Source organism: Panthera uncia, chromosome B1 (assembly GCF_023721935.1).
Source record: "Panthera uncia isolate 11264 chromosome B1, Puncia_PCG_1.0, whole genome shotgun sequence".
Classification (NCBI taxonomy): Eukaryota; Metazoa; Chordata; class Mammalia; order Carnivora; family Felidae; genus Panthera; species Panthera uncia.
In genome coordinates this window covers 176,916,970-176,944,156 of record NC_064811.1, presented here as the reverse complement: position 1 = coordinate 176,944,156, position 27,187 = coordinate 176,916,970, and the positions used below count along the sequence as shown (strand labels likewise).

Here is a 27,187-nt window from a genome sequence, read left to right as displayed (position 1 = left end):
GGGAATGTTTCTAAAATAATACAACTGTTGTTATTGAATCATAACTTACCAGAATATAGTTCAGAATATGACAGGCACTTCCAACTTGAATTTTTCCTTGTACACTGATAAAATAAGCTTTGCTTTATAAGAGAGTACGAGCATCACCAATATGAAAAAGGATTAATAGGCTACATTAATGATAATGAGAACCTTTAGGAAGCTAATATCATAGTATAGGCAGAAAGTGAAAAAAAAACTGAATTAAAAATAGCAGTGAGGATAAAACAAAGGAGGTAGACAGAATCGACCATTCTGCAGCAGATTTTACTTTGATTTTATTTTTTAAGTTTATTTATTTTGAGAGAGAGAGAGAGAGGGAGGGAGGCACAGTGAGAGAGGGAGAGAGAGAATCCCAAGCAGGCTCTGCGCTGTAAGTGCAGAGCCTGACAAGGGTCTCCATGCCATGTACAGTGAGATCATAACCTAAGCGGAAATCATGAGGTGCTTAACTGACTGAGCCACCCAGGTGCCTCTTACTTTGTTTTTAAATTCAGGTACAAAAGATTGAGAGAGTTATACCTATCAATTTATGGAACATTGTTATCATTAGTCCTTGCAAATATTCTCACTTACTGTTTACCATTTATTGTTTATTCATTTATTTTTTCATTTTTTAATTTATATCTCCTTTTCCACTTCCATTATCAGCACTTACCCTCTCTTTATAGTCTGTTCTTTTTAAAGACCATTTTATTCCTGTGTTCTGACAAATGGATTTCATCTGTGTTATACACACATTTTTAATTAAAATAAATATTCTCTCTCTTACTTGCTCATCTTCTAACTACTGTTGCTAAGGGTACATCTACTCACTTGTTGCACATTGCATGATGCTCCATGGCGTGCATGCACTATATTTCACTCATCCACCTTTACAGAGATGGATGCTTAGATCTTATCCAAGTACCAACCACCATAACCAACCCACCCCCCCCCACACACACACACACAAAAAAGACCACACATATACACAAAGACCCTACACAAGCCTATCCTCCAACATATTCATAGGATATGGGGACTGATTCGTTGGGGAAAACAAAGAAACGTTGACCATGACTCCAAATTTTGTACTAAAAGCTAGAAAGAAGATTGATAGTAGAATCACTACCTACCATACCTTGTCAACCAATATTCCCCCAAACATATTTTATCTCTTAAAAGTTTTCTGAATGTATATGTTTAAAAATTTGGAAAAGAACAGTTCTAAATTTTGATTACTATGCATGTAGGGAAGAGAGATTCTTTCTCTGACTTCCAGGTCAGTAGAAACTAACTTAAATCTGCATCATTTATGTGGACCTCTGTGATTAAATGAAATTTCCTTTTCTTGTAATCAAATATTTTAAGAAAGTCTGTGATAATTGAATTACCATAGAGAAAAGCTTTCAGTGCACATGTTAAAAATGAAAGAGTCTTTCTGGTGATGGTGGTACATTAATAAAGCACTCTGTGGAGGAAAAAAATTATCATATGTTTGAGTGGTCAATATGAGTATCATCTTATCCTACTTTTTTTCCCACCAGGCAGAAATATGAATGTTCTGATTTCTTTAATATAGATTGTAGTTCATTTTCATTTTTAACATCAGTTTTATCCTTGCCCTAAGATTTAGTTTAATTTTTAATTTAATTTTAATTTAAAAAGTATCATGGACTTACTGCTTTTTGATAAAATGATTTCTCAATAATCAAGTAATAACATTACATCAAGGGAGCAGGATTGAGAAGAGAGAGGAGAGAAGTCAAACTATGATGCAGAGACATGGGAGCCTTGACTGACCCAACAGGGAGCTCTGATGCCAGCATAATCCTGCCAGTTGTCTAGAGTGGGGATATAATAGCTGAGCCTTTAAATCTTCACAGTGATTAGTTGATCAAGGACATGATGGCTCTTTGCAGGTGAAGCGTTTCTTGACAGGACTGACAACTAAAGGTTTTCTGCCATTGGTGGTCATGGCAAGTGGGGCAAGCCCTTCACTGAAGTAGGACCTGACTTTCGCTGGATGAGGTGGCTTACCTAGTAGAATGACTAAACTCGTCATTTCTCAGGGATCTCACACTAGGGTGATGGCACTTGTTTATTTACTGTCAAAATTTGGCCAGAGAGGCCCATGGATTCTGGGTCAAAATATTGGTTCATGACCAACATTGGGTGAGGAATCATGCATTGTCTATTGGGACAACTGCCTTCAGCCTACTATTCATCCACCTTTGAGATACTTTGACACCGCAAGATGAATAGTGCCCTTGTTGTGTAATCATCATTTTTGCCTCTGTGGCCACCATCTTCATAACATTATGGGGTTGTGCCCTGATTGCTCCTCTAACCTGGCCCCTCATTATCATACTGTGTTAACCTGGCTTTAGGCTACTACTATTTGGCCTTTATTGTCTTTGGGCCCTGTCATCTCCATTGCTGTCAGTGCAACTAATTTTATAATGGTCTCTTCTATTATCAGCCCTGATCTACAGAGGAGAGCTACCACTGAACTTAATGAATCTTGTATACCTCTCAACAGTGATTTCCTGTACCTTGGTAAATGGTGTATCCTGTGGGCTTTCCCACAGATGGTATTGATATCATGGATCATTCATGCAGTTCAGCATATTCACTTCCCTGAGACGTTTAGTCACTTCTTTCACTATCTGCCATGAAAATCCAGGTCGCAAGTTACTTGACATGGGTCATTACATTTAACATGCTTCTAGGAGCTATCCTAGTAATGAGTTTGCACAATCTGTGAGGAGCCTTTCCAGGTGTGATATTCTATATCCCAAATCCAACTTCGTATTCTGATCACATGATAAAACATCCTCAGAAACCACTTGCCTTCCTCTTGCTGGTACATGCTTGCTGGCTGGATCTTGCCACTCCTTTGTAATATAGTCTCTTTCTCCTTATCAGTCCCCCTTTTATCTCATCCGGTTTATGTTTCAGCTAAATCCTAGGGCACAGATAGTGGCCAGGAGAGTAGGTGAGAGAAAATCCAGAGAGGGGCAAATGTAGATTTGAGAAGAACCTCTACATGTGTCCAGCCAGTCAAATGGGGAGTTCTACCCCTAAATCAGGAAGGATGGCCTACTTCAAGAAGCTCAGAGGTTTCAGGGGAATAGCACAATCTCTGAAAGGTCTTACAGCTAAAGATTACTCACTCTCCTCCCTTCTAGCAGTTGGGGCAATAAGTCTTTCATGTAAGGGCTATCTGTATAGCACATCCACTGTGTGTCAGAGCAATGTCAGAAGACAAGTAAGTGGGTGGGACTTGGTAATTGATCCATAATGAGAAGTAGGACTACAGAGTCCAGGATGAGATACAGATTTCTATTAAATAGAAATGATAATAATTCTTTGAAATAAGGGGCACATCATAAGAAGTAGTTCATGTTGGGAGGTTATCACTTTTTGGGGGGATGTGCTTGGTTTGAGATGCTTGTGATATTCCAGGAAATAGTAGGAAGTAAGTAGATAAATACCTCTGTCTAGAATTCAGAAGACAAATTTGAGTTGTAAAAATCTGGTTGTAAAAATAAATCATGGAATCAATGATGAGCCAAAAGATGTGGTACCTGCCTAAAATAAGCTTACAACCTGATGGCAGGTGTAATCAAATATTAACACAAAAAGGATGTCAGCTGGTGCAAAGTCTGGTAAGGATCTTGAAGGAAATGTCTATGGTGTTGTGATTCACAAAACAGACAGTTAGTTCCAAGCTTGTATGGGAAGATGCCTTCAGGGGAAGATGCCTTCAGTAAGACATGTTTGAACTGCTATGCCAAGGATTTGACAGAGATAACCAATGGAGAGAGAAGAGGGATGGGGAGAAAGAAAATAATATGCAAAGTTCCAGTGGCAGAAGCTTGATGTAATTAAAGGAATTTTAGTCATGGAATGAGTGTGAATATATAGAGCAGAGAGTCTACTGGGATGGATTCAATTGTTCTCTTAGTAGACTAGTATGTAGTTTAGGAGGAGGGAAGAGAGAAAGGAGAGGGATGGAGAGCAGAAGGGAGAAAGAGTGAGAGAAAGAGAGAGAAAGAGGGAAAGATTATTTGTGAGGTCATGATACTTAAGGAAGTGTTGGGAAAAAGCGATACACTCTGAGAAGGATAGTTATGTATCTAGTCCTCAGGAAGAACAAGACGCAGAGATACGTTTGCCAAGTAGAATTAGCCTCTATTTTCTCTTGGCCTCTCTTAACCTAGGCGTATTCTGCTTTTCACTATGTAACTGGAAGTATGGTCACAGTAAACTCCCATTTTTATGTCCAAAGAGATATTTTTAATTGGTTGTTATTCTTGATTTTGAGTTCAAAATATCTAGTAAAAATATCTGATTGACCCAGCTTGGGTTTAGTTATTGACTCTTGCTAGTATCATCTGTAGCAAGCACATCAGAGCCAGCTGGGGCTGACCAAGGGAGAAGGAGGCGGTTCTCACAGGAAGGCTTCCATCAGAGGCTGATGTCTGTCTGTGATATAACAAACAAAAGTTGAAAAGGGTGTCATTGGAACTATAATAAAGTATAATAGATAAAAAGTAGAATACAAACTTATTAAATAGTATTGATAATGGAACTGATATTAAAAATGTGATGCTAGACTACATGTTGTAGACAAAAATAACCCATCCTCAAAACGTGAGAGTGAAATAAATGGAAACCTATAGTATCCTTCAAGGAAGCTTGTAGTATCTTTTTTTTTTTTTTCAACGTTTTTTATTTATTTTTGGGACAGAGAGAGACAGAGCATGAACGGGGGAGGGGCAGAGAGAGAGGGAGACACAGAATCGGAAACCGGCTCCAGGCTCCGAGCCATCAGCCCAGAGCCTGACGCGGGGCTCGAACTCACGGACCGCGAGATCGTGACCTGGCTGAAGTCGGACGCTTAACCGACTGCGCCACCCAGGCGCCCCGCTTGTAGTATCTTTTAAGTTTAGGCTGAGAGATGACCCATTGCATTTCTGTATGAAAAGTTCTCATTGACGGTGAGAAGAATCTTCAGATATAAAAACCTAAGTTACATCTTTAGTTTAAGAGGCTAGATGTTACAGTTATAAATTCAGTGTTGTGCTTGCCAGGTACCATGTGGATTAGAAGATTGTGTAAGCCATAAAGCAATCCAAAGTCAGACAATTCTTACCAATGGTCCCATTGTCTGGTCCCACAGAGAGCATCAGCTTCCTCATGTGTATCTTCATGGGATTTCTTTCCTGTCTCTAATGAGGGTCCCCAATTAGTTCCAGGTTAGTAGCATAGCTACAATTTTAAGTTTGAGAAATTAATTTTACCTACACCTCCTGTGAACTAACCTCTTCTAAATACACACATACATGCATGCATGCATAACTTAGTTTTACAGGATGAGGGTAACCAAAAAACAATTCATAGGAAGAATTTCAAATGGTGAATGTTTTATTTGCAGAAAATATTGTTTTGAGGCTTCTTTAAAATGTCCGATGCCTGAACAAATATCAATAATTTGTTCCTAGAACTTCATTTTCAAGGCAAATTTTATAATCATTTGGAACCAGAGTTTTCTCTTAACCAGAACTTTTTTCAGAATATCATGATTCAGGTCTGAGCCAAAAGAGAAACATATGCTGGTAAATGAAGTCAGTTAGAGAAGGAAATTTTTAAAAATAAAAAGGCATACAATTTAAGAAAGAAGAAGAGATATCAATTAATTCAAATAATAATGAAAAGTATCAGGACATCCTTATTGGAGTTATATAATAAAGTAGATTTAACTCACAGTTTTTATTCCTATTGTCGCCTAGATGGATTAAAAGTAGAAAGAATAGGCTTAGGGTAAACTTACCAGCTGCATAAGATATCTCTCTCTCTCTCTCTGTCTATCTCTCTCTCTCTCTCTCTCTCTGTCTGTCTGTCTCTCTCTCTCTGTCTCTCTCTCTCACTGGTGTTTTCAATAAAACGAGAACAAGGTTGTTGTGATGTGACATTGGCTCAGTATCTACTAAAGTGCTCTATGAACTAAGCTATTACCATGAATTCCATAGTGAAAGTGGATATTATAGATGTTGTGTTGGGAGTTTGGAAGGAATTCTTAGGTAACACCTTACATGAGGCCTCTACCAAGAAGAGTTGTCATACCCTCCAGTTTTATTCTGAATTTATAGGTCCAATATGTGATTTTATTCAAGGCAAAAAGGGACCTTTCTTTAAGGAAGTAAATAATGCTTATGGTAACTGACCAACTTATGCAAAAACCAGTCTTGTGCTCATCATTACCTGTCTTTCACATTTCTTATAGACATTAAGAAATTACATCTATGAAGCAGACCAGATTCCTAGCAGTGTTCAGCATATTCTCCCCATATTTAAAAATAGCTGGGAAGCCAAGCTATGAACAGAATTTAGTGGTGCTGTATATAGGCTCTCAATAAGTATTTGTGGAGATACCATGGCTTTTAATATTTTTTTAATGTTTATTCAGTTTTTGAAAGAGAGAGAGATAGAGAGAGCAGGGGAGGGGCAGAGAGAGAGGGAGACACAGAATCCGAAGCAGGCTCCAAGCTCCAAGCTGTCAACACAGAGTCCGACACGGGGCTTGAACTCCTGAGCTGTGAGATCATGACCTGAGCTGAAGAAGGATGCTTAACTGACTGAGCCACTCAGGAGCCCCAAACTTTTTAATCCCTTGTATGCTTAACAGTGCACCTCTTTGTTAATAGATCTGCATACAGTATATGCACAGTGTGTTCAAAGGGACATTATTCCATCTATTCCAACATGTGAGCAGATGAGTAGAGGATCTATTGGACACAATATTTAGTGAACAGTGTATTGAAGGAAGTAAATATGTTCTGTTACCCCAGACTTCTCAGAATGTTTAGTATGCTAATATGCATTATGAATCTGAGTGGGAATATATCATTTTGTAGTTTCCTAATTTTAACTGAACATGAAGCTTTTTTCTTTCCTTTGGGTTTATTATAATCCTCGTAGTATTCTTTTTATATTTTGGGGAAGACAGGCATGTTAACAGTGAACTTGTAGGCTTTGTACCCTTGCTACAAAGATTAAAATATGGATGTTCTTCAGTCATCGACACAGTCACTGTACAGATGACAGTCTTTAGGGAGCGTAGCATTATTACTAATTCATTATTTAATATTTTTCTTAAGTCAATATCTGAGGTTCTTTCCAGTTGTCTCCATTTACCACCAAGAAATATGACTTGTGTATAGTAGTAGCAGGTTGGGTTTTCCAAAGCGCTTTTCATTAGCGAGTGTCTGTCTTTTACCACAATTGCGAATCACATTCTTTGGGTTTAATCTTAATTTCAATTTAAGGTAGTATAATGCTGGTGCTCCCACACACACTTAAATCTGTTTTAAACAATTAATATTACAATACTAGATTCAGACACACCAATAGTTTTCTCCAGATACTGATTCCGAGAGATACTCTATAGGAAAACATTTTTTTCAAGAATATTGAACATAAAACACTTATGTGTTCCAAATGTTCCTACAATGGTCTGTTTCCACATAAACATAGCTATAATCTATTCCCTATCATTTTAAGTAAATGTGTATATATTAAAAATGTATATTGCTCGTCTCATATATAGTTTCATTGGATTTGTTGAACTCATCCATTTTTTCCTCCATTTACTGGATGATTATGATTCGTATTTGCATTGCCAAATGAACATATGTTTGGTTTTGGTTTTATTTTGTTTCAACATAGTTTCATTCTGATGGTTTTAAGTGATTACATATGTTGTATGAGGTTATTGATATGTAGATTGTTAGAAAAAAAGGAAATGCTTATCAAATGATTCTATTATCAGTAGAGGAAAATTTGGAAAACAAATTGAATTTTATTTTATTATACTTTTTAAAAATGATTCACATAATTAAAAGAACACCAGTACAAATAAGAGATACAAAGTGCAACGTTTATTGTGGTATTTAAATATGAATACATTAAAGCCTTTTCACAATGCTGACAATGATATATAAATTATGAAACTTTGAACAACTATTGGCTATGAACAAAGGTAATAAATGCTCCAGATTGTAAAAGCTCCAGATTGTTGTTATGTTATTAACAACAATTTCTCAAGATGCTCCTATACATGCTGAATTAGAGGTCATATTCCTAAATCTATCGATTCTTATCACCATAGAGTTCATTTTCTAATAATGGACAGGAATAAGGCAGGCCAATTAAAAGGAAAATAAAATACAGCCTTATAGCAAACAACGCAGTAAAAACGTACACATAAAGCAGGCTGTCAACTTACATTTTGTTTGTTCTTTTTCTTGTGCTTGGGGAAAAACAGCTCATTATAAATTATAAATAACACCAGCTTAAAACAGGTACGAAAAAGAAAGAAAAATGCCTACATATTTTAAAGAGAATTTCTTCTTTAATTAGGAGTTGGGAATTAAACATATTTAAGGGAAATTGGCATATAATAAAGAATCAATAACAAAAGACACTCAAAAGTGGTTTGTAATTGTTTTCAAAAAATCGAATACTTCCATTTCCTTGTACGGTTCTTTACTTTATTAAAAATATTTAATTCCCAAGGTCTCACCAATAATTTATCTTACTAGACTTCAATTTATCTCTAAATAGCCTTTTTAAGGTCATTTCCTCATGCAAATTGAAGTATAGAATGAACATCATTAAATAATCAAAGCCATAAAAGTACATGTATTTGTCTCCCTTTCTAATCCCTTTCTTTTGAAATGATCTTAGCAATTTGGAAGAAGTTTATTTTTGGTTTTAACCAGAAAAAATACATTCATGTAATATACATATATATATGATTATCTCCTGGCTACTGGAATCTTTCAATTTTCTTAGAAAACTTTTTAAATAATTGGGGCGCCTGGGTGGCTCAGTCGGCTAAGCAGCTGACTTTGTTTGGCTTAGGTCATGATCCCATGGTTTGTGAGTTCCAGCCCCGCATCAGGCTCTCTGCTGTCAGTGCTGAGCTCACTTAGGATCCTGTCTCCCTCTCTGTCTCTACCCCTCCCTCACTTGTCCTTTGTCTGTGTCTCAAAAATAAATAAATAAATACATAAATAAATAAATAAAAATCAAGTCCCAGATTTTCTATATTATTTAATGGTCCAACAATTTAAAAATTTTTTTCTCAATCCATGTCAACATGCTTATTACTTTGAGAGTTACATTTGCCTGTTAAGCCATAACTCAAATCCTGGTTAGTGCCATCTAAACAGCTCTTCTAATACCAATCAGCTAAGAGTTAAAAAGAATCTTGTGTGACGACAGACTACACTAGATTGAAAACATTGCAATGTTATGAGTGTGGATTTTAAATTAATACGACATGCGATCAATGTTCTCTTTGTTTACATTCATATCTATGATTTATTTTAATGTCAATATTTCATAATAAATTCCAGAGAGATTATTTCTCAACAAAGTATCTTCCACCTTGTCCAAAAAAATCAAATGCATGAACACTATAATAAAGATTGTCTGCAGTTTCTAAAAATAAATTGTATAAATTTTAGTGATGACATAATTTTTATAAGGATATCAATTTTTGTTTTAACTTTTATCGAGTAAATTTTACTGATAAGTTAAATACTTTTGCATTTAGTGACCACATACTTCATACAAACCACTGTTGGACAGACTCTGGTAGAAGAAAGAGCAAATACATACAGAAATAAAATAATTAACTTTTCAAGAAGAGATAAAAATGTATACACAGTGAATTAAAACTGCAAGCCGAATATGATACCTTTTATGAAAAAATACAAATATAGTACTTTGCATGTTCAGAGTAGAAACTTTCAAACCCAAGCTGTCTGGCTCCACATTCCTTTCTAAAATGACACTACACTGTCTGTGAAAAATAGTTAAGTGATTTGTGAAATTAATAGATAATAAATAACTGCATCATAACCATAATGATGATAAAGCTTGCTGTAGACACTACTAAGGTTCAAAAATAATCTCTGAAAATAAACAATATGAATTTTATAGTAATGATGGGACAACAATTTAAATTATTTTTAGTAAATGTTAATAACGGCTAAGGCTATTCCTTATTTCTACATAAGTTAGGCATTATGCTAAGCTTTTTATATCCTCATGCAGCCCTTGCCACAAATACATTAAGTGGTGTTTTTACTGCATTTACTGATGACAAATTTAAGGCACAAAGAGATTAGTTAAGTGGTTCAAGCTTACATAGGATGAAGACGACAGAGCCAAGGTTGAGACCTGAGCCATAAGTATATTCAGTTCTCCAATTTCTGGTGTCGCGGCAATGTCATCCTGAACAGCAAATACAGAAGTTCTTTTCTCCCTTTAAGAGTGGAAGGGACCAAGAATATCGTGGATTAGGAGAGTATAGCGATAGAATACAATCACTTTCTAATGCTCCTGCAGAAGGGAAACCATCTTATAAATTATTTTTATTCAATATATGAAGTTTATTGTCAAATTGCTTTCCATACAACACCCAGTGCTCATCCCAAAAGGTGCCCTCCTCAATACCCATCACCCACCCTCCCTCCCTCCCACCCCCCATCAACCCTCAGTTTGTTCTCAGTTTAAGAGTCTCTTATGCTTTGGCTCTCTTCCAATCTAACCTCTTTTTTTTTTCCTTCCCCTCCCCCATGGGTTTCTGTTAAGTTTCTCAGGATCCACATAAGAGTGAAACCATATGGTATCTGTCTTTCTCTGTATGGCTTATTTCACTTAGCATCACACTCTCCAGTTCCATCCATGTTGCTACAAAGGGCCATATTTCATTCTTTCTCATTGCCCTGTAGTACTCCATTGTGTATATAAACCACAATTTCTTTATCCATCCATCAGTTGATGGACATTTAGGTTCTTTCCATAATTTGGCTATTGTTGAGAGTGCTGCTATAAACATTGGGGTACAAGTGCCCCTATGCATCAGTACTCCTGTATCCCTTGGGTAAATTACTAGCAGTGCTACTGCTGGGTCATAGGGTAGATCTATTTTTAATTTTTTGAGGAACCTCCACACTGTTTCCCAGAGTGGCTGCACCAGTTTGCATTCCCACCAACAGTGCAAGAGGATTCCCGTTTCTCCACATCCTCACTAGCATCTATAGTCTCCTGATTTGTTCATTTTGGCCACTCTGACTGGCGTGAGTTGATATCTGAGTGTGGTTTTGATTTGTATTTCCCTGATGAGGAGCGACGTTGAGCATCTTTTCATGTGCCTGTTGGCCATCTGGATGTCTCCTTTAGAGAAGTGTCTATTCATGTCTTCTGCCCATTTCTTCACTGGATTATTTGTTTTTCGGGTGTGGAGTTTGGTGAGCTCTTTATAGATTTTGGATACTAGCCCTTTGTCCGATATGTCACTTGCAAATATCTTTTCCCATTCCATTGGTTGCCTTTTAGTTTTGTTGGTTGTTTCCTTTGCTGTGCAGAAGCTTTTTATCTTCATAAGGTCCCAGTAGTTCATTTTTGCTTTTAATTCCCCTGCTTTTAATCCCCTTTGGGGATGTGTCAAGTAAGAAATTGCTACGGCTGAGGTCAGAGAGGTCTTTTCCTGCTTTCTCCTCTAAGGTTTTGATGGTTTCCTGTCTCACATTCAGGTCCTTTATCCATTTTGAGTTTATTTTTGTGAATGGTGTGAGAAAGTGGTCTAGTTTCAATCTTCTGCATGTTGCTGTCCAGTTCTCCCAGCACCATTTGTTAAAGAGACTGTCTTTTTTCCATTGGATGTTCTTTCCTGCTTTGTCAAAGATTAGTTGGCCATACATTTGTGGGTCTAGTTTTGGGGTTTCTATTCTATTCCATTGGTCTATGTGTCTGTTTTTGTGCCAATACCATGCTGTCTTGATGATGACAGCTTTGTAGTAGAGGCTAGAGTCTGGGATTGTGATGCCTTCTGCTTTGGTCTTCTTCTTCAAAATTACTTTGGCTCTTCAGGACCTTTTGTGGTTCCATATGAATTTTAGGATTGCTTGTTTTAGTTTCGAGAAGAATGCTGGTGCAATTTTGATTGGGATTGCATTGAATGTGTAGATAGCTTTGGGTAGTATTGACATTTTGACAATATTTATTCTTCCAATCCATGAGCAGGGAATGTCTTTCCATTTCTTTCTATCTTCTTCAATTACCTTCATAAGCTTTCTATAGTTTTCAGCATACAGATCTTTTACATCTTTGGTTAGATTATTCCTAGGTATTTTATGCTTCTTGGTGCAATTGTGAATGGGATCAGTTTCTTCATTTGTCTTTCTGTTGCTTCATTGTTAGTGTATAAGAATGCAACTGATTTCTGTACATTGATTTTGTATCCTGCAACTTTGCTGAATTCATGTATCAGTTCTAGCAGACTTGTGGTGGAGTCTGTCGGATTTTCCATGTATAATATCATGTCATCTGCAAAAAGCGAAAGCTTGACTTCATCTTTGCCAATTTGGATGCCTTTGATTTCCTTTTGTTGTCTGATTGCTGATGCTAGAACTTCCAGCACTATGTTAAACAACAGCGGTGAGAGTGGGCATCCCTGTCGTGTTCCTGATCTCAGGGAAAAAGCTCTCAGTTTTTCCCCGTTGAGGATGATGTTAGCTGTGGGCTTTTCGTAAATGGCTTTTATGATCTTTAAGTATGTTCCTTCTATCCCGACTTTCTCAAGGGTTTTTATTAAGAAAGGATGCTGAATTTTGTCAAAGGCCTTTTCTGCATCGATTGACAGGATCCTATGGTTCTTATCTTTTCTTTTATTAATGTGATGTATCACATTGATTGATTTGTGAATGTTGAACCAGCCCTGCATCCCAGGAATGAATCCCACTTGATCATGGTGAATAATTCTTTTTATATGCTGTTGAATTTGATTTGCTAGTATCTTATTGAGAATTTTTGAATCCATATTCATCAGGGATATTGGCCTATAGTTCTCTTTTTTTCCTGGGTCTCTGTCTGGTTTAGGAATCAAAGTAATACTGGCTTCATAGAATGAGGCTGGAAGTTTTCCTTCCCTTTCTATTTTTTGGAATAGCTTGAGAAGGATAGGTATTATCTCTGCTTTGAACGTCTGGTAGAACTCCCCTGGGAAGCCATCTGGTCCTGGACTCTTATTTGTTGGGAGATTTTTGATGACTGATTCAATTTCTTCGCTGGTTATGGGTCTGTTCAAGCTTCCTATTTCCTCCTGATTGAGTTTTGGAAGCGTGTGGGTGTTTAGGAATTTGTCCATTTCTTCCAGGTTGTCCAGTTTGTTGGCATATAATTTTTCACAGTATTCCCTGATAATTGCTTGTATCTCTGAGGCATTGGTTGTAATAATTCCATTTTAATTCATGATTTTATCTATTTGGGTCATCTCCCTTTTCTTTTTGAGAAGCCTGGCTAGGGATTTATCAATTTTGTTTATGTTTTCAAAAAAACAACTCTTGGTTTCATTGATCTGCTCTCCAGTTTTTTTAGATTCTATATTGTTTATTTCTGCTCTGGTCTTTATTATTTCTCTTCTTCTGCTGGATTTAGGCTGCCTTTGCTGTTCTGCTTCTATTTCCTTTAGGTGTGCTGTCAGATTTTGTATTTGGGATTTTTCTTGTTTCTTGAGATAGGCCTGGATTGCAATGTATTTTCCTCTCAGGACTGCCTTCACTGCATCCCAAAGCGTTTGGATTGTTGTATTTTCATTTTCGTTTGTTTCCATATATTTTTAAATTTCTTCTCTAACTGCCTTGTTGACCCATTCATTCTTTAGTAGGGTGTTCTTTAACCTCCATCCTTTTGGAGGTTTTCCAGACTTTTTCCTGTGGTTGATTTCAAGCTTCATAGCATTGTGGTCTGAAAGTATGCATGGTATGCTTTCAATTCCTGTATACTTATGAAAGGCTGTTTTGTGACCCAGTATATGATCTATCTTGGAGAATGTTCCATGTGCACTTAAGAAGAAAGTATATTCTGTTGCTTTGGGATGCAGAGTTCTAAATATATCTGTCATGTCCATCTGATCCGATGTATCATCCAGGGCCCTTGTTTCTTTATTGACCGTGTGTCTAGATGATCTATCCATTTCTGTAAGTGGAGTGTTAAAGTCCCCTGCAATGACCACATTCTTGTCAGTAAGGTTGCTTATGTTTGTGAGTAATTGTTTTATATATTTGGGGGCTCCTGTATTTGGTACATAGACATTTATAATTGTTAGCTCTTCCTGATGGATAGACCCTGTGATTATTATATAATGCCCTTCTTCATCTCTTGTTACAGCCTTTAATTTAAAGTCTAGTTTGTCTGATATAAGTATGGCTACTCCAGCTTTCTTTTGCCTTCCAGTGGCATGATAAATAGTTCTCCATCCCCTCACTCTCAATCTGAAGGTGTCCTCAGGTCTCAAATGAGTCTCTTGTAGACGGCAAATAGATGGGTCTTGTTTTTTTATCCATTCTGATACCCTATGTCTTTTGGTTGGCGCATTTAGTCCATTTACATTCAGTGTTATTATAGAAAGATATGGGTTTAGAGTCATTGTGATGTCTGTATGTTTTATACTTGTAGTGATGTCTCTGGTACTTTGTCTCACAGGATCCCCCATAGGATCTTTTGTAGGGCTGGTTTAGTGGTGACGAATTCCTTCAGCTTTTGTTTGTTTGGGAAGACCTTTATCTCTCCTTCTATTCTAAATGACAGACTTGCTGGATAAAGGATTCTCGGCTGCATATTTTTTCTGTTCATCACATTGAAGATCTGCCATTCCTTTCTGGCCTGCCAAGTTTCAGTAGAGAGATCAGTCATGAGTCTTATAAGACTCCCTTTATATGTTAGAGCACATTTATCTCTAGCTGCTTTCAGAATTTTCTCTTTATCCTTGTATTTTGCCAGTTTCACTATGAATGTCGTGCAGAAGATCGATTCAAGTTACGTCTGAAGGGAGTTCTCTGTGCCTCTTGGATTTCAATGCCTTTTTCCTTCCCCAGTTCAGGGAAGTTCTCCGCTATGATTTCTTCAAGTACCCCTTCAGCACCTTTCCCTCTCTCTTCCTCCTCTGGAATACCAATTATGCGTATATTATTTCTCTTTAGTGCATCACTTCTCTAATTTTCCGCTCATACTCCTGGATTTTTTTATCTCTCTTTTTCTCAGCTTCTTCTTTTTCCATAATTTTATCTTCTATTTCACCTATTCTCTCCTCTCCTTCTTCAATCCATGCCGTAGTTGTCTCCATTTTATTTTGCAGCTCATTGATAGCATTTTTTAGCTCCTCCTGTCTGTTCCTTAGTCCCTTGTTCTCTGTAGCAATAGATTCTCTTCTGTCCTCTATACTGTTTTCAAGCCCAGCGATTAATTTTATGACTATTATTCTAAATTCACTTTCTGTTATATTGTTTAAGTCATTTTTGATCAGTTCATTAGCTGTTGTTATTTCCTGGAGATTCTTTTGTGGGGAATTCTTCTGTTTGGTCATTTTGGATAGTCCCTAGAGTGGTGCGGGATTGCGGGGCACTACCCCTGTGCTGTCTTGAATAACTTGCGTTGGTGGGCGGGGCCGCAGTCAGACCTGATGTCTGCCCCCAGCCCACCGCTGGGGCCACAGTCAGACTGGTGTGTGCTTTCTCTTCCCCTCTCCTAGGGGCAGGATTCATTGTGGGGTGGCGTGGCCCGTCTGGGCTACTTGCACACTGCCAGGCTTGTGGTGCTGGGGATCTGGCATATTAGCTGGTGTGGATCGGCAAGGTGCACATGGGCAGGAGGGGCAGGCTTAGCTCACTTTTCCTTTGGAGATCCGCTTCAGGAGGGGCCCTGTGGCATGGGAGGGAGTCAGACCTGCAGGAGGGGTGGATCCGCAGAAGCACAGCGTTGGGTGTTTGTGCGCTGCAAGCAAGTTCCCTGGCAGGAACCGGTTCCCTTTGGGATTTTGGCTGGGGGATGGGCGAGGGAGATGGCGCAGGCGAGGGAGATGGCCCTGGCAAGCGTCTTTGTTCCCCACCAAGCTGCGCTCTGTCGTCAGGGGCTCAACAACTCTCCCTCCCGTTGTCCTCCAGCCCTCCCGTTCTCAGAGCAGAGCTGTTAGCTTACAACCTTCCAGATGTCAAGTCCTGCTTGCTGTACGAACACACTCAGTCCAGCCCCTCCGCTTTTGCCAGCTAGACTCGGGGGATCTGCTTGGCCACCGGGCCGCCCCTCTGCCCCAGCTCCCCCCCGCCAGTCCGTGGAGCGCACACCGACTCGCCGCCCTTCCTACCCTCTTCCGTGGGCCTCTCGTCTGCACTTGGCTCCAGAGACTCCGTTCTGCTAGTCTTCTGGCGGTTTTCTGGGTTATTTAGGCAGATGTAGGTGGAATCTAAGTTGTCATCAGGACGCGCCGTGAGCCCAGAGTCCTCCTACGCCGCCATCTTCCCAGGATTCCCCATCTTATAAATTATTAATGGACTTGGCACATGCCTGTGAGGACCAGGGTGATTAAATACTGTATATATGTTATGAATTATTATATATTTTATAACTACATGTAGATAATATGGAAGAACTTGAATATTCATTTTTTTAAATACAAAACAGGAGAAATAAAAGGAGGGACAAATGGACATGCTTGAGTGAGGTTAGATTCAAAACACAGTTCTACCATAAGAATCCTACATTTATACGGGGGTATCTATTTCATCTAATTTAAGTGAGATATATTTATATGCCTCAAGTTACGTATCATATAGAAAATATAAGAAGAAAACATTGAGCTGAAGATTCAAAGCTTTCCACAATTAAAGATGCATATGGCACCCATAATATCCTGGTTAACTGGATGTCCAGTTACTTTCTTTAAGATGGTTATCTTATGAAAACATTTTTTTAAGATTAGTGTGAATTGCAAGTTATGTTTATGATAGAATTTATTTCTATTGTTCTGAGTTTGACTAAAAGTTGCACTAGATGTTTCCATAGCAACTTCATGGGGAACATTTAGAACACTTCCTTCTGGCAGACATTTGAGAATATATGTGGACAGTCACTGTGTGAGATTTAGTCAAGAAAATCACTCAGGGACAAAATAATATTTTAAAGCCACGCATGTCATTTTGAATGTTCTTTCTGAATTACAGAAAGTTCAATCTCCACTCTGCTTCTGCTACCCCCGCTCAGATGTTCTTTAGGTTTCATGCTGTCTGAAATTTTTGTCAACTTCAAGATCTCAAAATTCAAGGTTCCATTTTCTGATGATAAACCTGTCTTAACATTTCTCATATTTCTTAACTCCTGCTGAATTTAATCATTAATGGGTCATCAGCTGTCATTCCTTGACCCTGTGCTCTTTTTACTGTCCAACATTGCTGTACTGACTTGTCTCCACCCAATGAGAAAAATGATGGTCAGGCATTGGAGGGGCATCATTTTGTGGTACTTTGGCAAACCCCATACCTAGGACTTTTGCCATTCCTGTTAGCAAATCCTCCTTTTTGAGTCTCTTTCCCTGTTAATTTTGCCAGTTTCTGTTCGTCGATAGCTGTGATGTTGCAAAATGATACTAATTAGAGCCAGTAAACAGGTGACCATGTAGTTGATGTCTAAATCAGAAACACTTTTCACTTTTGAAAGTGAAAGAGGACACTGTAAAAGTGGGATCAACCAGCACTGTCTCGGAGAACCTGGGTTGTGCCATCCCAACAAAAGTAGATCAACTTTCTCATCTGAATAAGTGTTCAGTGAAACTTGAAATTCTCTTTAAAAAAAAAAAAATTAGTCAATTCCCTATTAGACATTTCCAGGGTCAGTTTTAGGTTTGAGTCTCAATAAATGAAGTCCTTCATCCCATCCCAAGTTTATTTCAACCAGAATTGACGACTCTGTCCTTCCATTAGAGGATTTAGACTCGACCACCTCAAAATCTCTCTCTCTTTCTCAGTAGTCATTTTCCTTGTGAGACTTTAAAAAAGGGCTTTAATTCTTACTCAAAATTCTGTTCCTTGCTATACTACATTATTGGCTTTCTTTGGTGGTGGGACGTAGGGGCAGGTGGCAGAGACTGGGGCCATGAGAATTTCTTGGCTTTCTTCTTATACTGATCATACCCTTATTTCATGTATGAAATAGTCCTTTCCCACCCATAGACCTAGTCATTATCTAAGAGTTTCTCCTTGGTTTTATAGATACCTTCCCCAGAGAACACTTGCTCATCCATCATAGTAGATTCAGACATGCCTTAAGTGATTGTCACTCTGCAACCCACTTTTTACAGATGTGCTAGTTGATGGATAAATATCTGAATTTTCGATGATACCTCAAAGTTAGAAAGTCCAAAGCTACAAAGATGTTTGTCATTGAGCCTACAAAATTTGTTATCCCACTTTTAAAAATCACCACATTTCCTTATTTAGTCATAGTCATGAAACCTGGGATTAGTCACAAATGTCCCTGTTTTCAGTATTTTCAGATAAAATTAGTCACCCAGTCTCATAGGCTTTTCCTCCACCATATTCCTTACACTTATTACCGAGTTGTCCCCTATTACTGATTCTCTGCCAGTTAGCCCCACATAGTGCCTCTACCAGATTAATCTTAAAGCTTAACTCTGATAATTCCAAGCCCTTGAGCTGTTCAAGAACTTTTATGTTTTTTCTTCCGGAGTTTGACCTAAGTACAGACTTCTTACCTTTGCATTCATGGCTTTCCTTTCTCTGGCTTCAAAACATGACTCCAGTTGTTTTCTCTTACAGTATTCTCTTACAGTATTATAAAGTACATATATGAGCCAGATTGGATGTCATGCTGTTTCTTAATATTACAGGATGTTCATTCTGTTTCTCCCTCTACGGACATCACCTGTCGGAACTCCATATTCTTAAGGTCCTTCTCATAGTTCATCTCTTCCATGAGAAATTGTCTATTCTCTTATCAAATTTGAAATCTTTCCTTAATTCTCATGGTACTGTGTTCTTACTTTTTAAATTCATGTTATTCTTTCTCATAGGTGTTATTTATATACTTGTTTTATCCTCCTTATAGAGTGTTGTTTTCTAAAGGAGAGGATATAAACTTAATTTGAATACAGAAATATCATGCTTACTTATACTAGCCAATTATTAAGTACTTGTTGAAATCATTCCACAAATGTGACTATTTGAATATTGTAGAAATATGTATATAACTGTAATGTAAAAATATTATTAGAACTCTCTGCAAACAAAATTTGTTTCCAATAATCAGGTGGCAAGTATCTTTATACCCCCAAAAAGAGTTAAACTGGCTAATGCATGAAGAAAGTAAAGGGTTTATTCATAGATAAATCCTAGTCTCTGATAGAGCTATGAAAAGATACGAGGTCTTTTCATTTTACACAGAGCCCTCTATATGCATGCAGACTGCTGCAATCATTCATTAAGTAGATTCAGTCTCTCATTTTCCTTAAATCATCACTGATTTGAGCTTACTGTTTTCTCAATTTAGCCCTAAGAAAATTATGGCCAGTTATTCATTCTCTAATGAACCTAAAAGTGAACTATATTTCGTTGCTTGTAGGATGGTATGGGAAATCTGAGAGTCACCAAGAAGGGAATCCGACTTGAAGGTATATCTGAGTTTCTACTTCCATTGTATGTGAAAGAAATTCATTCCCGAAAGGTATGTGACATTGGCTTTGGCTTAATGTAAAAGATAATTTAGAGGTTATGTTTTAGCTTGAAATAGGAGGCCAGAACCCCCTTATCTCTTCAGTATGTATTTAGTGTCCTGAAGTTAAAGATTTATTTGAAGAAATGAAAACAAGGAAACAATTGAAAAACCAGTGGAGAAGGTTAGTTTGAAACAGACAAATTAGAGAACCATTTCTGAATTAAACTGCAGTGTTGCTTTTGTTAGTCTATAAATTTGCCTCTATTTTCACTAGAAGTTAAAAATACAACATCATGGTAATTTCAAAAGGGGCACTTGATACATCATGGGTAATTTTTGCAGGAAACATTGACTTGAATAAATGACTTTATTTCAATATATTATAGATCTTTTCAGCTCAAATGAACGTGCATTTTCTAAAAAGAAAAGATGAGGAAAAGTCTTACTATAGAAATTAAAGTTATTTCTGGGTGAACAGTATTTAAAACAAGCACGAATATTTATCCTTTCAAATGTGTGGGTGTGTGTATGTGTGCCTTATGAGTATTTTATCACTTACCAGCATGCTAAAAATCAAGATTATAGTTTAGCCGTTATACATTTTGGCTTTTGTGTGTTACTTTTCAGAAAGTATTATTGGATACCAAAAAATATAACTAGAAACTATTAGGCATATGTGTGTAAGTGTGAAAATCCAGTAAGACAGGAAAAAACGGAAAGCTTGTTATTATATAAAATGTGGAAAGATTATTAACCTTACTTCATAAATATGAAAGTCTATTTTAGACTAGAATCATCTTTAAATATTACCAATGTAATATAATAGCAAAGGGGTTGCATAGTAAGCCATAATTTACTCATTTCCTTCAAAGTTATTTTTTTTCCTTTAAATCTCATAGTGAAAACAGAACAGAGGATTATTTTTCATAAAACTTCCAATTAGGTGAATTATATTAACTTTAAGTTTATTTTGTTATTATATACAAACCTTGAGAGCTTCACACATGCACCGTATTGACTGCTATTCTCAGTACTAGAAATTTATCACTGAGATCACCTTACCTGCTGGATTTGGGGCAGGTGAATAATACCATAGACACATGTATGAACACCTGACCTTGCTATAAAAACTGCTTAAATTTAAAAGATACAAGTTGTGTCTTTGTTTTCTTATTATTTTTTTTTTTATGAACGCTGAAAAAAATAGTGGGCATACCTAAGTTAGCACCTTCCCTCCTACTGGAAGTCACCGCCACTCACAGTTATTTACTGTTTTTTTTCTTGTGTTTGGTACTATTCAACAACTTAGTATTTGAAGAAATGAAAACTTATCCATGGAAACCAAGAAATTACTGAACACAGAAAAGTGAGAATAATCATAGGCAGGAACTTCTTTGAAAATGATCCCATTGATAAGTCCAGGGACAGCAAAGATTGATCCTTGAAGCCATTTAGATCAATTCAGAGTGGCTGCCCGGGAATCCAACTTAACAGAAGGATCGGTAAGCCCTTTGCCAACAGGCAGGTCATAGTATTTATCTTCCCAGTTGAAACATTTTTGAGAGTATAACAACACCTGTGCACCAAGATTCTCCTGGGAAACTGGATCTGTGTTTACTCCCTCAGTGGACCAAATAAGAAAGGGTCCACTGATTTGATAGCTTCGAAATGGGAGGTGGTGGCAATCAGGCTTCCTGACCTTTATCCCTGGGGAATTTTGCAACCTCAAGTTCATAAGCCTTTCCAAATCTTACTGTGCTGATTGAAACCTCTGTGCCCCCTTTCACATCCCAGACATGTTGTTTGTCCTCCTGTCCCCCCTCTTCTCCATCTTCCAGTGAAGGCAAAAGCCAGCACAGCACACACAGGTAGGAGCTTCGGCCGTCAACAGACAGGAGGCCTGGTGTTGGCAGAAAAAATAGAGACTCATTTCCTCTTTGAACATTTCTCTACACGTGCACCATAAAAATAAATATTTAAAATGAAGAGAAAATATATATCTTTCATCAGCAGTTCCCACGTTAGGATTCTCTTGCCCATGAATATAGGCAGTGCTTTGTTCTCTGCCATAAAGCCCACTTACTGTTTTAAAAAGCCAGCCAGTTTCTCTGAGCCTGAGTTTTCTCATTAATACAGTGAGTTTCATAGCAATGTATCAAAATACTTCTTCGGTTAAGAAAGAATGCACAAATTCCAGTAATACTAGTAAGAATGAGATCTTTATAAACCCTATTATACATTTCAGGATTTGCACACACTTTTGTGTATTTGAATGTTTTTCTGATAATATATCAAAGTCCCTGTAGGTCTAAGTTAAGGAAATCTATTAAATTCAAAAAGTACTTATAAGGATTCAATTGATATGAGAAAAATACTATACACTATACTCTATTATATGTATCAATTTTAATTTGTATGAATTTTTTCCCTGCAATTTTGATTTGCACCTGTTTGTGTGTGTGTTTTCCTGCATTAATGGCAGTGGGTCCCTTTCTTTATATTTGACTAGTATGCCACTCTGAAATAAAGAATTTTCTTATTTAAAGTAACTTCCTAGGTATGTAGGTGTTTAATCCCATACTATTACACAGATTTCTATCAGTCAAAAAAACTCAGTTGCCCACAGACACACACGTCTACTCTCCTAAAATAGTAAACCATGGGCTGTTTCTACTCCAAGTTAATTTGTCTCCTTCTCCCACCAGTATAGATAGATATTTGAAGTTTACTGTTATAAATCACAGTTTACTCTCTTCTTCATGCTTTTAAAAAATCAGCCTTTTTTGAGTGGTTCATCATTATCAGTACACAGAAAAACACATTACATTCTGTGTTTGAGATATCTTAGAATTCACTGCATATTTCAGAATTAGCAACATTATTTTCAGGGAGTAAGTACTTACCTAACATTTGTGAAGTTACATATGTAGTTTTTCAGATAGGCAAAATACAAAGGATATGGGTTTTGAGGTTACCTTACCATAAATGATAACGATGATAGTAAGATTTTGAGTCAAACTTCAATGCACGTGATTTAACATTAGGTCAGAATCTTTTAACTATCAGGAAATTAGGGCAAATAATCATCAGGTTCTTTCAAAAAAATGTAAGTAGAGCATATTTCCCAAGGTTTTATAAGTCCAGAGAACTAAGGTGATTAAATTACCTGCACTTCAGGGATGATTGCCCCCAAATTTTGCATCATTCAATTCTCTAGAACTTTTTGTGTTACCGTGCCTCATCTAATAGTCACTGAACAGTTATCTTGTTAATTTTTTTTTTCCTGTTCAAGGATCCTTAATTAAGCGGTACCTTACCATTGACCCCTATCCCAGCATCCTTCATGATGGACTGATAATTGTGCTGGGGAAACTGCTACCAGATAATTCCAATTCCAGTAATTCTACAGCAAAGCAAAGTTAAAATTTGAGCCCTTGGGACCTCTGTTTTAGACGGGCTGGGAGTAGGCTATGCTCTCCCCTTCATGTACAGTCTTTTCACTTGGCTTCAAAACCTTGATGCTCAGTTCTTGGTGCAGTTTTTGGTCTTGTGTGTTCAATTATTCTTTATAGAGTTCAGACAGAAAGCAATGGGGCCAGGCAAATACAGAAAATCTCTTTCCTGTTTACACAACATGGTGATCTCCTGACCCTGTATCTTTCAGGTACCTTGGTAAACCTCCTCTCTACAAACAAATTCATACAAATAGAAATCTTCAGACTTCTGTAACCATTTTATTATTATCATTTTTATCATTATCATTTTACATGTAAGTGTTTGAGTGTTTATTATTTTACTATAACATCTTCAAGTTAAAAACACATATCATTCCGAAATCTTTACACTCAGAAAAAAAAAAAAAAACTATTAACATATGATAAGCATTACCAAATTATATAAATACACATTTGCACCAATAAAAGGGTAAATATAGAGGCATGAACATGCTATTTATAATTAATATATACATGATTTAATAGAAGAAAAATATGAAATAAATGGGAAAGAATTGCTAAGCTTAAATATTTCTTCACAAGAGTATCTTTAAAAAAATTGTCTTTATGGTTAAGAATAAAAGACTATGAATATCATTAAGAAGCTGGATACATTAGCTCCACGTTTTAATCTCAGACAGTGTTCATTAACTCCCTGTCGTGCAGTCTGAGGTGATTAGCTCCTCTCCAATTTGTCCTTACCCCTCTTCATTTTCATTTTTTTTTCATAATTATATTATTTTAACTTTGTCACAGTTCATAATATTTACATTCTGTTCTGCAACTTTAATTGTGTTGGCACATTGGTCTTAATTCTACAGATAGATGGCTGCAGTATTAACCACCAACTCCTTTTGTTACGGCGTCTTCATGACTGAGTTCATTATTCTAATCATTCCCTCCTTACTTATATTTCATTGCTAATGAGTTTTGTTTGTTAATCTTTGAAATATTTCATGCTGAAGGTGCCTGACTATTGTCTTTATCTCTTCTGGGAATATTATTAATGGTTCATCCCTTCTTCTCCTGTTAACTAATTGCTCTATTAAATTCCACCACTGAGTATTGCCAGAAAAAGTCTGAAGGCAGCCTAGTATGGATGTTTCTCCTGCTGATGACATGAATGTTCTGCCTGAATACATTCTGCCAATACATTTTTGCCATTTTATTTGAGGGAAATGTTGTCTATCATATCACTCAGTATCTTTCATTTTTATTTGTTCAGGTCTTCACTGCAGAGAAAGCAACCGTTCTTATGTTGGATCATCTTTGTCGTCCACAGCTATCATCGTTTCTCGAATTACTTTTAAACTCTTTATTTTTCCTCTGCATGCAAGTAACTGTCATCATCTACAGTTTTTCTTCCATGTCATTGGTTGATTTTCCTCCATATGAATTTTGCCCTTGCTCTCTCTAATTCTTTTCTTTTATGTATAAGGGAGGAGGTTGTTCTGATTCTCAGACTTTTCCATAGATGCGTAGTCTCCTTGTAAATCATATTAGGTTATTTTTATTGTCTTTGAGCTATGGTTTTACTAAAATTAAAAATTTATAATTCTAAAACTTAAAGCACTTGCCTGACCTAGTTTGAGTGATCTCCAACGAGTCACAATTTGAAACAAGGAATCATAGTCTTGTTACTTTGTTTCCCCAGTGAGATAGTCGGTGGGAAAGGGAAGATAGTTGGGGACTCCTTTCCCTGCCTGAGGTTCTACTAAATCACAGGCCAACCATATGTGGACTATTTTAATTCCATGGGTCTTAGTGGTCCTTTCTGCCTCTGCAGAATTCTTCCAGTGGTATATAAATTCTTGGTAGACTTTTTTAGTACAATCTACATTATCACCCTCTTTTCTTCTATCCACACCGGTTTATTTAGGTTAGACTTCTCTGAAATATATTAACACTCCTTGTTTTCTTCTGGGGATATAGACGAAAGTTGGAGAGGGATAGCTGTTACAAGCTGCTATGAAATAATCTTTTTATTCTCCTGGCTTCCACTTTTTCAAGTTTATGGCATATGCTTACATCAATAAATTGTTGGCTTTTCCAAGAAAAAAAATGATTAAAAAAAATAACTGTAGTTTAACTTGTTAACTAGTGAAGGAGAGAAGTTTTTGAAAACTTTTGTATTTTGATGTATAGTATTAGGTAAGATCTTTCCTTCCCTCCCTCCTTCCTACCCTTCTTTCTCTCCCCCTAACCATGGCCATAGCCCCTAATACTAGAATGTAGTCTATTTTCCATCGCTGATCTGAAAATATGACTTTTCTTATACACTACATTCTTAAACATAGATTTATTTCTGGTCTGTCAGTTCTGTTCTATTGACATACTTGACTAAAATCAAACTTTAAGAAACATTTTTTTTATAACTGTGAGAGCAGTTCTTTTTTATTGCTCTTTTTGAAAAGTTTTTGCCTATTGTGCATTTTCTGTTCCAAATGAACTTAATAATCAGCTGTCAAGTTTCATAAAAATTCCTGTTGAGAACTTAATTATGGTTAATTTAATTTGTGGGAAATTGACATCTTTATAGTTTTGAGTTATCCTATCTAGGAACATGGCTTCTCTTTTGATTTTTTTTTTTTTCAAAAACGTACCTTGTAGTGCTTAGGAACATTTCTTAATATTCCTTTTTATATTAGCATTACAGATTTGTTGTCAATCATATTATGGTTCTTATTGCACACAGGAGTGCCTTCTCCAGTTGCTTTTCTCATTGGCATCTGTGTGTATGTAAAAAAGCTGTTCTTTTGGTATGGATATATTCTGGCCATTTTCTTGAAATCTTATTATTTCTATTATATTTAAAATCATTCTTCTGGTCATTTAGACAATGATTTTTAATAATAACAGCTAACATTCGGCTTATACTACCGTTCTAGAATCAAATTCCTGGTTTCAAATTCTGGCTCTGTTGATTAGCAGTTGTGACTAAATTACCTTATTTGACTTCTCTGTGCCTTATTTTTATCATAGGTAATATAAAGTTCATAGTAGACCCTAATATTTTTATTATTAAACTAATAGTAGTATCCAACCCAAGGAATATTATTTTTGATGAAATTCAAACATTATATTAAATGCTTTGCACTTTGTAGCTCATTCAGTCCTTACTATGTGATATGTATTATCATCAAAGACTGTATTTTGAAAGTAGAGTTTAAGGATTTGCTGGAACACTATAAATAGGATGTGAGAATAAGAGATGATCTAATATGATATTAGTTGTTTTTTTTTTTTTTTTTTTTTTTTTTTTTTTGTTCTGAGTAGTTGCTATTAACCAATTGGGGGAAAGTAGGGAATCAGGGAAGATTGTGAGCACATTTTTGAAACTGTTAATTTGCCTATTAGAAGGACATGGATTTCAGGTTAAACAGGTAGATCCATGAGTCTAGATTTCATGTTAGAGGTGCAGGCTAGAGATGTAAATTAGAGACATTGTCTGTCTGTCTGTCTATCTATATATTTATCTGATCTCAATACATGAGATTAGACAAGAATATCAAGTAAGTGGGTGTAAAATAGAAAACATGAGGAAGTTTATTGAATGAATCCTTGAGTATCCAAATTTGAATAGTTTGGAAGAAGTGTAAGAATCAAACACGAATTAAGAAGGAAAGTAGATTGAGGTGGGAGGAAAACCAAAAGAGTGTGGTATCCTAGAAGCAGAAAGAAGAAAGTGTTTCCAGGTTGATAGAGAATTGTTTCTGATAGGCCAAGTAACATGAAGATTGAAAATTTATCCTTCCATTATTAGTTTGATTATACTCTAGTCAGAAATAGTTTTTAGCACATTTGAATATATCTATTAATAGGAGTTTTATTTTTAAATTTAATGTATTGATTGAATTTCATGAAAAGGTATCCAAATATCAAAGTATTTTATTCCTGGGATAATCTTTTTTTGTTCATGAGATAGCATTTTTTTTAATAAACAATCCTGAACATTAAATTTGCACTTTACAAAGTGTTTTTGCTCATATTACCTTACTTAATTCATACTGCTATCCACGAGGGGCTACTGTCTTTATTTGCAAATGGCAATCCAGCTGCCTTAAATTTTGCAACTTAAGTCTTAATAC

The 27,187-nt window shown here is 36.6% G+C and overlaps 1 protein-coding gene across 1 annotated transcript in view; it reads left to right on the top strand.

The window, feature by feature from the left end:
• The window catches only part of SGCZ (sarcoglycan zeta), a 459,998-nt gene that overhangs the window by 233,598 nt on the left and 199,213 nt on the right, over positions 1-27,187 (top strand). The window contains exon 2 of the mRNA XM_049631689.1: positions 19,513-19,614. Coding sequence (XP_049487646.1) covers positions 19,513-19,614 — 102 coding nt within the window. The remainder of the gene's footprint in view (positions 1-19,512; positions 19,615-27,187) is intronic.